This window comes from Adiantum capillus-veneris, unplaced genomic scaffold (genome assembly GCF_014529385.1).
Source record: "Adiantum capillus-veneris isolate H3 unplaced genomic scaffold, ASM1452938v2 Hic_scaffold_823, whole genome shotgun sequence".
In the NCBI taxonomy this organism is placed as follows: domain Eukaryota; kingdom Viridiplantae; phylum Streptophyta; class Polypodiopsida; order Polypodiales; family Pteridaceae; genus Adiantum; species Adiantum capillus-veneris.
The window spans coordinates 34966-45337 of record NW_028221804.1 but is presented as its reverse complement, the minus strand read 5'-3'; the positions used below and the strand labels follow the sequence as shown (position 1 = coordinate 45337).

The 10372-nt window shown below is 44.5% G+C and overlaps 2 protein-coding genes across 3 annotated transcripts; both read right to left on the bottom strand.

The window, feature by feature from the left end:
- Positions 1 to 1791: 1791 nt before the first annotated feature.
- On the bottom strand, positions 1792 to 3341 carry LOC147416558 (stomatal closure-related actin-binding protein 1-like). 2 transcript variants are annotated; one of them, XM_086508261.1, is made up of 6 exons: positions 2991 to 3341; positions 2836 to 2894; positions 2612 to 2746; positions 2381 to 2530; positions 2219 to 2301; positions 1792 to 2065 (listed from the first exon to the last, which is right to left on the bottom strand). In XM_086508261.1, the coding sequence occupies exons 3-5, from the start codon at positions 2720 to 2722 to the stop codon at positions 2257 to 2259; spliced, it is 306 nt and encodes a 101-aa protein (XP_086364387.1). In that variant the 5' UTR covers positions 2723 to 2746; positions 2836 to 2894; positions 2991 to 3341; the 3' UTR covers positions 1792 to 2065; positions 2219 to 2256. The 2 variants fall into 2 exon arrangements, with proteins under 2 accessions (XP_086364387.1, XP_086364388.1); XM_086508262.1 differs by having other exon boundaries at positions 2230 to 2301.
- A 3931-nt stretch (positions 3342 to 7272) lies between these two features.
- On the bottom strand, positions 7273 to 8895 carry LOC147416557 (uncharacterized). The gene has a single exon (XM_086508260.1). The coding sequence runs from the start codon at positions 8495 to 8497 to the stop codon at positions 7274 to 7276; it is 1224 nt and encodes a 407-aa protein (XP_086364386.1). The 5' UTR covers positions 8498 to 8895; the 3' UTR covers position 7273.
- Positions 8896 to 10372: the final 1477 nt, after the last annotated feature.

Below are 10372 nucleotides of genomic sequence, written 5' to 3'. Positions count from 1 at the left end.
GCTCCCATTAAGCAACACCACAAGAAAAGATGTTCACTTAAAGGTAGATAACTTTCCCAAATGTTAGATAATGTTTGTTTTTCCCAATTGTTAGATAATGTTTGTTGTCACCACAAGGATGACTTGGAGAGTGACCACAATTGATTTGCATAAACGCTCCCAACTGAAATGCATTCCAGTATGGTGGTAGCAAGATTCAATTAGAGAAGTGAGTCCATATCCAAAGGAGGATTGGGTGAGTGATCAGCAAGCATCTTTTGAATCTCCCGCCTAAGAGGAGAATTGTGGAGACTTAACCAAAAATGGGACACCGCATAATGAACAAAAGAACATGGCCTGCATCATCCACCACGTGCCACCTGATGCAATTGGCAGATGCCTTTTCAAGAAAGAAAATATGACTAGCGAGGAACCCATTGAACCAAAGTTACCCAATCCCATTGGTACATCCGGTGAACTATAGTGTGCAGAAGAACAATCTCCCCTAACCACAATATCTTATGTCAATCACTCATTCAAAGGTAATAGCTTGGATTTACGAAAATTAACATTGAGCAATCCAAACAAGTGTAGAGTATGCAATTTGTTGTACATCATCATAGTGATTGCAAGGCATAAATAAAGAATCATTTGCTTAGGCATTCCGATAAAGTGTTTTCCAACAAAAGTGCAGACACATACTCCTAAACCCTTGGGGTGGAACCAAAACCAAACATATAATACTCAAGGGCTTGAGTTCAAGCCTGTCTCTCTTTGTAACCATTTAGGAAATGTTTACTTTCCTTTGCCAAAAGCTTTATGTGCTTATGAGCGACATGTAATCAATTTTGTGATAACATTTATGAAGCCTTGATATTGCTTCAAATGGAGCTTTTGTTGAAAAGAGGATTGCAAGAATATACATGAAGATGGAGCAACTAAGGAGCACAACAATCACCTCAATAAAGGAAGGTGAGCCAAAGGTTTGCTTGTGACACTAACTTAGATGTCGAAGCCTACTCAAATACCGGTAGCAAGTTTCGCTTCTTCTTAGAATTAAGTGCCATCTTTATGCAACTCCACCCTTAAATGCAAATGTTGCCCCTCATGCCTATGTTCCTATATCTCTATCAAAAGACAAAGTTGATAACTTCAAACGCTCCACACTGAGTTCCTCTTTGATCTTTCCAAAAGGCAACCTGGAATTATTATGAGGCTTTGCAAACACCTACTAACTCTCCTGCAAATTTTTGCACCTATGCTTTTGTCAAACTTGAAGCACAAAGTAAATAGCAATCGAATACGTTACTGTATTCTATCAAACTTGAAACACCTTTGGTTTCACATACCTTTATCTACTAAACAAAAACTTTAAAAATTGAATTCTTTTGAGCAACTTCTTGCCACCAATCAACCTTACACTATCTAGGTGCACATGGACAAAGACATCAAACATAAGAGCTGAAAGAAATTTACAACTAATATCTCATACAAATGGCACTTGGTGATTATGAAAACCACACTTTAAGTGGACAGCAAGTTGAGCCAAAGTCATTCTACAGGCCTAAACATTCCAATTACAAGGACTCTCTCAAAATATGATCCCTCCACAAGGTATTGTAGACATTTGAACAAGTTGTAAACTCGTAACTTCAGGTAAAGCCTCGGTAAAATTAACAAGACAACTTTCATAAGGTAAGCATCACGTAGCCTCTTTGTAATCACTCTTTCAACTGCATTCAATCTCAATGTGAGACATTCTAAAGCAAAACGATTGTAGCTGTCAATACTTTGCAAACCTTAAATACTATGTTGAATGGAAACTATACGCCGCTTTTAATGCAGAAAAGCAAAAGTGTTCTCAAACTTGTAGAGAACATACCTAGTCTTAAAATTATACAAGAGGAAGACTGTTATATAGGTCCTGTTCGAATGCCATAATGTCAACAGCATAAATATATGCATGCTTGTGGACTTGGCCTGACAGCAGGACACTGACGACTACACAGAAAGAACGAAAGCGCAGACATCTCTCGCATTTCTTAGATTTACCATGTTGCTGGTAGAGTAGAAATGGGAAAATTTCCTGCAAACATGCCAAGAACAAAGCATCCAAGTCACAAGAAGCCTTTGCAAATTATATACCCAGAGGCCTAAATAGTGATTTGTGAAGTGAGAAGTATGTGCCCATGTGAGACATGGCGTCCAGAGTTCGTCTCACCACACAAATGCCACTAACCTCTTACTTACACATTGACATACATATACAGTGCTTTCTCATGTTCCCAAGGGCGCCCTGTCGTCCGGTCCAGCAAGCATTATCTGCATTAACAAAACATTACCGTCATGAATGCTGTTCTTTTGTTACTAAAACAACCGAAATGACAAAAGGGGAGCTTACATTGCAATCAAAAGAAAATCTCCGTGCCAACATGATTGCCGCATTGCGTTCACGGGATGATTCAAAGGCTAACACAAATGACACACCTTTCTTTGCCTGCCAGAATAGCCCTTGGGCAGCAGCTAGGCCACCACCTCGTACACCGCACAGCTGTAAATTTACTCAGACAATGTATCTTCTTCATGCCAAAACATCCACTTCAGTGATAATTTTAGGAAAAGAAGCCTTTACTTGCATGGAGGCTGAATATGGCTCCTTGGCCTTGGTGCTTCTCCCTTTTCTAAGTTTAATTCGGACCCGGCCAATACTAAATCCATGAACGCTGGGTTTTGAGACCAGCATCCCATTTTGTAGAATAATCACAACCTTGGAAAAGAATGAGAAACAATATCAGCAAGGAGTATATCAACCATAATAATAAAAAAGATTGCAAATCAGCTAATTGCCTTGACTACCTGAAACTCAGCACCTCCCTTTCTGACAAGAGACTCCACATAATTTCCTAGACCAGGCGCTGCAATTTCAAACACAATGGACTAGATTAAAGGAAGCACATTCTTTTATGGCACCATGGTTTTAAGCTACTAATAATATATTTCGGTATCAATACCTGGATCAATCACGCTTTGGGATGAGGCAGTCAACTTCTGCCCACTTGGTACAGTGATGTCTACTTTCAGATATCTTCCCACATCAAAAGGCTCAGGAGCATACTGCGCCTTTGTTGCACCTAATTAACTCTCTCTCTCTCTCTCTCTCTCTCTCTCTCTCTCTCTCGTTGCAACGCACTAAACCCTACGGCATTCTCGGTATATCCAGTGGGTCAGTGAAGGGCTGCGGCAGCACCTGCAGCACACACGGTTGTGGGAAAGTATACAGGATCCAACGAGGCAGCTCGGCACTGCTCTGTGGTGCCAGCAAGAAGCATGAGGCAACAAAAGCAACCGTAGGGCAGAAGCCTCACACAAGGTGCCTGAGGATGGACCAATCAGCTGACCTCGAAGATGATGATATCTATGAAACCCCACCTAAATTGAAAGCAACATTTAGGCGGAGGTTTCGAGAGACCACACTATCGCCAGGTTCTGTGAGGGCAAAGAAGCTTTCTAGCGTCAAAGATGACATGAAGGTTCACCTGATGATTAAGGCGGAGCTAAGCCTTTTGAGGGGTGACATTGAGAAAGAGATGTATGCAAATGCGGAGACTTACAAAAAAGCTATGTATGCAAATATGAGGAAAGAATTGGACAAAGAGATGCTTAGTAAGCGTGACGAGATGTACACATCATTGAAGGTTGAGATGCAGACAATTGTGATGGCAAAAGTGAATGTAATGGAATGTATGATGCAAAAAAGATTAGAGGATGCACTTGTTGCATTTGAATCTCGGAAATAAAAAATGGAAGAACACATGAATGAAAAGGATGCACTCATCAAAGCACTTAAGGGAGACCTCGCAGCTTGCAAAAATACCCATGCAATGGAGGGAGAAAACCAACCCTCAATGATAAAGGAGCAGGTGTAAACTCTACGGGAAGAGGAAGAGCAGAGACAAACCTCTTCATGGGCGGAGCACCTATTCGAAACACAACAAAAGGTTGATAAAGCTAGAAAGTGAATCGAGGACACAAAGAAAGGAAAAGATAAGATGCCTGAATCCACACCAACATCCACTTTCATCAAAATGACAATTGAGGAGGAGAAAAAAAAAGACTAGAGACCATGTGCGTGTTACATGTCTCAAAGACAATGGAAAAGTAGAAGAAGAGGTGCAAGAGCTCTTGATGCGCATGGAGATTTCTGAACCCAAACACAAGGGCTTGGAGAGTTGGCAAGATGCCAAGAAGGGAAGTGATGAGAAAGGAAGACCCAAGGAAAGAGCACCCATTTTACGTTTCCCTACGTTGGAAGCTAGGAAGAAATTCCTGAGCAAGAGACGAGCACTCGAGCAAACTCGGATATTTTTGGGTGATGACCTCACTCTAACAACGGTAGCACACATGCAAGAGCTTATGCCAAAGATCAAGGCGGCCAGGGAAAAATGAAAAATTGCTTTCTACACGGAAGGGAGAGTAGTGGTGTTGGAAAAACGCACTGCATGACCGTGCGAGACCTATGGGACTGGCATTAAAATGGAAGCATGGAATTGTTATGGATCAATGAAGCTAGATGTAGGCGTTTTTGAGGACAACTTTAAGGGGAAGGGATATTATTTCTTACTCGGAACGCATCAGACTCTTGGCGGCACAATACCTAGAGTGACCGGATACCATTCGCAGACTACTTATATGCAGGATGTGAGATCAACCCAACGAGGACTAGGTTCAGGAGGTGTGGCAGTCCTATTCAAGGAGGAGCTTCAACCCCTCATTCGTATTTTGGAGAGATGAGCAAGTCAATTATATGTGAGTCAGAGTGAGAGCGGAGACAAGGACGCCACTCTACATTGCAGTATGCTATTTTGCCCGGAAATCACTCTACATGAGGACTTATGGGAGTTCTCTAGGGATGGAGATGCCATTCTTTTGGGAGACTTTAATGCTAGGACGGGCCAGTCTCAGATAGCTTTCTACGATACCCAGAGAAAATGTTGAGAGAATTGGATGTCAGTGATATGGGATTGGCCACGTGTTCGCAGGATGAAGAGCATACTAAATATGGGGGATATCTGACAGATTTGGGGATTGCACATGGACTGCCATCGTGAATGGCCTCCACAGATTTCCAGCGTCGAGTGGGTTCACTTGTTTTCCCCATAGACATGGGGCTAGCACAATGGATTATGTTTTGGCTTAACCCAGTTTCATACCCTCTATTCAGGACTTTACAGTCGGGCCCAAGCCTATTGGGGTAGTCAAGGTGGAGGTCCCACTAGAAGATGATCTATGATTAGAGACCTCTCTCAAGGGGGGGGGGGGGGGGCACAAGCTCTAGAACTGCCGAAGGAGGAGGCTGCAAATTTCGCTACGGACATTCAGATTGCATGTGACGAAATTTCCCCCATTTGAGCTTGAAAGGACGTTTTCCAATGAGAGGGTCACCCGAGTTGACAGTAATGCCTACGGGGGTGGGAACATTTATATCCCAAAGCACACAAAACTGATTCGAGTTTGCATCTAATTTGGGAGGACATATCACTTTACCCAAATGAGAAGCAAGCATAGGGAGAAAGTATCGCCATGTACGCAAAAAGTCAACTATCTCCACCCAAACTGGACACTTGTGATGAATGAGGCTTTGATAGTCTTTAGTGAGGCCCCATGGCAGTGCATGTGTCATTTGCGTTCCAAAACACAAGGGAGATGATTCCAATAACATGTTGCGAGCGTCAATGTATGTAGCGCAGATAGTGTGTCATACTCCCTACAATGGGTGCTCCTCAGTGCAATGTGCATGACAATCTCACTCAAAATAGATTGAAAATAGGAAACAATAGACAACAACTGAGCTCACAGAGACACAACAGCAGCAATAGACCACAACAACTGACTCTACTATCTCAAAGATCTGATACAGACTCTGGCGTGGTAGCACACTCAGCTCCAGCCCAAGACTCTTAGGTACAATGGGGTGTTGAGGCTCAGATGTGCAGGGATGATGAAGCCGTGCTGTGTGTATAGACTCACTCTAGACGACTACGTAAAGATAATGATGACCAAACCGCTACTACTTATATATACAACCATAAAGAGCCACCAACAGCTCATAAATGACATCATCTAAGTCTATCTCCACTGAGTGATGGTGGTGACCTGGCCACGATGTCCACTAGACCACCGTATCCCTGCCTCGTGTCACTGCCCAGCGAGTCCGTCCAGTGTGAACCGACCAACCAAAGACCAACTGTAAAGTCCAAACTATACTAACTGTCCTGTGAAAGTGACATTGTGACACTGTAGCCTACTACAGGTTGCCCGCCACAAGACCGCTCACCGTCTCGGTGAGAGGAAGACTGAAAAACTGTGAAAGAAAACCACTAGCTACTGCATATGTACAATAGTGAGCTCCTGAACCTATCATCCAAGAGATAGAGTGGTGGCCACTGCTGCACCCGAAGTATCAGCCTCTGGAGGTGGAGCCATTAAATCAATGGTAGGGCCCTGCTGTATGTGAGCTCTCCTATCTGTAATTGGGCCCCCTGGGAAGGGACCATCCACCTACTGCTAGGCAGATGGTAGCACTTGTGTCGTATGTACTGAGGACGTCGAGTAACACAGCCATGGCGGTGTGCTCCAGCAATTCCGTCACTGCAAGTCACATTCTGCAGCTGAGACAATGGTGACGATTGAAACCCCTGAGGAGGATAATGTTGTTGATTGTAGTACTGAACTGGAGTCTGTGGGTAAAGTCCCATAAATTGCTGAGAAGGACCCGTTGCTGCATTCTGCACTCGTGTACTTACTCCAGTCCACCCAGACCCCATATCCATCATCGTAGGCTGGATTGCCCTATTTTCATGTAAGAGCAGTTCTTTAAATCCTTGTACTTGATTTTGAAGGTCACTAATCACTTGAGACTTTAACTTCAAGGCCTGTTGGAGTACGAAAATAGTAGCATCTTGATCGACGATGGCGCTCTCAGCAACTCGCAAAGATCCCTCCATAGTTGCGTAAGTAGCTGCGTGACTCTGGTGTGTAGCTGCTAATCGCTTTGCTCCAAGCTCAATGGTGGCAATGGCTTGCCTGGACTCCTGCAATATATCCTTCCGACATTGTGGAAGGTCCTGTAACAGTGTCAGGGTGAAGAGAGCTGGCAAGTGGTACAGCTGGTGGCACTGGCACTGCTCGTGGTGGTGGACTAGGAGCATGCCTCTCTGGCGGAGTAGAGACGGTGGGAGTGGTTGCGTCAGGACTAGGCATAGGAGAAGAAGCAATTCTCACTGGGGCTTGGGAGCTAGTCACTGTGGTAGGAGTAAAAATAGCAGCAGTAGAGAGAGGAACACATACTGTAGAAGCCACAGCTGTGACATGCATAGTGTGATCTGCAGCACCTGAACTTACCATCGAACCAATAGCGGAAGTATGCAAGGAACGTCGAACAGGTTGCTTCACTTGAAGCTGCTGGCTTTCCGAAACTAGCAGTGATATTAAAGATTCTATTGTGTCCTTCACTACCTTCGTCCTCTTTTTTCTTAGGCTTCCCAGGTAGATCCAGTTTCTGTTCAATATCTTTTCCTTTTGCCTTAGAGCTTTTACGCCGCATATCCGCATCCACATCCATAGGACGAACATGTATGTTAATGACCCAAGCCAACATGGGAGCTGCAAAGCATTGAAAGTTAGATTGCACAGATTGCACCTGAGCTCTGAATCTTTTTGCCCGCGACTGTAAAGAGGTAAATAGAATTTGATGAAAGCCACACGGGATGGTGTGGATGAGGTAGTATAGGCCTTCGCAGTGCGAGAATATAGTAGGGACGTCACATCTGCCTTTGCTTACTTTAGCAGCTCGGACCAAAAAGTAGTACTTGAAAATGGCCCAGATCTTTTTATTCCTTGCATAGTCAGCATGACTCGTACTAAGTAGCTCTTTGCATGCCTCGATGGTCGCATCTTTCGAAAGTTGTGAATAGGTTCTTATAGCCGGTTTTATTGCAGGAAAGGTTGTCATCCCCAAAGCGTGACCAATGCGTGTAGCAATCAATGGTTGCCCTCTACCTTTGGGAAAAAACTTGAGAACCTCATGCACCATATTCATGGGAATATCAGAAGTCAGATCGGCCTCTACTAATGCTGACAGACCTAGCGTATGTAGCTGATCTTTTGATAAGACTTCTCGAAGAGACGAATGAGGCTGTTGCAGATGGAAGTTCAAAGTGAATTTGGTTTGAGTTTTGGAAGGAGGCCGAGGAATTTGATGGCTCAGTACCTGCGTGATGGCATTCCTCTTCTTTTGGTTTTTCACAGCATCTTCGTGTTCATCATCTTCCTCTTCCTGTTGGCTAGAAGACTCTGAGTTAGAGTCAGAAGCAGAGCTGTGATCAGTGGAGGACAGATTGGTGAGGCCATGGCTGGAGGTATCCACATCCTCTTCCTCTACAGAACTTTGGGATGTTTCAGTTGGCCTCTGTCGAGACAAAGCTTTCTTCTTCCTAGCTTGTTTGCTTGTACCAACCATCGTGAAGTCTGCTTTCAAACCTGAAAAGCGTCAATCGGAGATTGCTGAATAGTTCTTGTCCTAAAAGCTAGCTGCCTGAATCAAATCAGTATAGAAAAGCAAGTTGCAAGTTTGCTCCTCATAGATGTAGCGCTCTCTGGCCAGTGTGCAGGGTGAACTCTACTCCCAGATTCCCAGATGTAGCGCTGCACTTGGAAAAAACTTGATTACGCAGGGAAGAAGAGGCAGACGGCAGATGCAGGAGGAGGGCGATATCAAGGAGGGATGAAGCTATCGGCGAAAGGTATTAGAGAGGGGACGATATAAGGTCGAGGAAGGGTTGGTTAGAAACGAAGTTAAAATTAGATTGGATAGGGGAGGCGAATATGCTGAGTAGGGGCGAGGGGGATTGGTGAGGGGCGAGGGGATATGTTGGGCATCACCGGCAGCGTCTTCACCGTGGCTGAATTCTGCAGCAGCACCTCCTTACCTCTAGCGTTGGTTGTTTCTTGTGTCCGAGAGAGAGAGAGAGAGAGAGAGAGAGAGAGAGAGAGAGAGAGTTCGCTTTTATAGCTCTTGGCAACCGGCGGGAATAGAGGCGGCCTTGCCAACGGATAGGGGAGAAAAAGGGGCGCCAAAGCTGGAGGGAGAGAGATCGGGACTCAGGAGAGGTAGCGTTGGTTTGTTTTTGTGCCCTTTTTTAAGGGGTGGCTGCCTACTTATTGAGTGGGCGGCCGGCCTATTTTAAAAATGGTATGAACCTGTTAAAAACTCAATAAAACCTTATAAGCTGAAAACAATGCTTACACAATCTCAACCGAGGCGTCCTTGGATGTAGTCTCATGCACGAATGCAATGCTAACATAGACCTCTTTACGGAGAAGCGTTTGCTTTCTTGAAAAGCAACCCGGTTTCTCAGAAAGCATCTATTTTTTCTCAAAGTTTCTTCCGAACCCATCTCGATTCAATTGCTTGCTCATTCGTGTGCACAATTCTAACCTAGCTCGAGTTTCCTCTTGACTATGGAATATTCCCTTTTCGATGCCCCTGTCACCCACCATGAGACGCATCAAGAATATCCATCACCTAGTCTTTTCTCACCGAACTTATGGTACAATCTCTTTCGTGATGCTCTTTGTCATCCATCCTATGATGCATCAGAGATGTCCGTTCTTGGATGGTCGAATACTTCTTCCCAATGCTCAGTGTTGTTACCATATACATGTGGTAGTGATGTGTGTGAACACACTAGGACCGCCGGGGCATTTTTTCCCTCTTTAGGAGGTTTTTTCCCCCGAGCATTGTATATACGCCCATCACTCTAGGGCTATCTATCTTTCTATTGCACACTAAGTAACACACTCTCTATTGTGTGCCTTGAGCTTCCTTCGTCTTCTCCAAGTTGTGTGCGTTTCTCTACAACCCTGATTCCAACAATTGGTATCAGAGCAGGTTGCATCCTCCCGGGCTTAGTCGCCAGTTGCTCCAGCACATGCCTGCTCACTTTCTCCGATTTCAGTGAGCTTTGGCAAGCGTTAGTAGGTCGACAAAAATTTCGGGTAAGCTCGTAGAGCTTAGTCTACTCAGATTCTTGATTCGGGCTCATTTCGGTCTCCGTTTCCACTACAAGCAGTACTGCACAGGCTATTTCGTCATTTTGTGCCGTTTTTTGCATAACAGGTGCCTCGTAGTCTTCTACGGTTTGTGCTATATAGCACGTGTTGTTCCCGCTCCGTTTCTCCTATTTTCGAGTAGTTTTCACATCAGGTGCAACATTTACCATGGCTGACAACAACACAGATGTGTTCAAGATGTTTGCTGCTGAGGACAGGTTGGATGGGGACAACTACGGTCTACCCTATGTGGGCTTATATGATGCAACATGTTCTTGTGTCA

What these genes read in the sequence shown, in the direction of transcription:
- LOC147416558 (XM_086508261.1), bottom strand. Translation starts at nt 2,722, where the DNA reads ATGCTGGTCTCAAAACCCAGCGTTCATGGATTTAGTATTGGCCGGGTC. An exon ending in CATATTCAGCCTCCATGCAA is followed by an intron (nt 2,531 to 2,611) that starts GTAAAGGCTTCT and finishes GTAAATTTACAG; the next exon opens with CTGTGCGGTGTACGAGGTGG. An exon ending in GATTTTCTTTTGATTGCAAT is followed by an intron (nt 2,302 to 2,380) that starts GTAAGCTCCCCT and finishes TTGTTAATGCAG; the next exon opens with ATAATGCTTGCTGGACCGGA.
- LOC147416557 (XM_086508260.1), bottom strand. Translation starts at nt 8,497, where the DNA reads ATGGTTGGTACAAGCAAACAAGCTAGGAAGAAGAAAGCTTTGTCTCGA.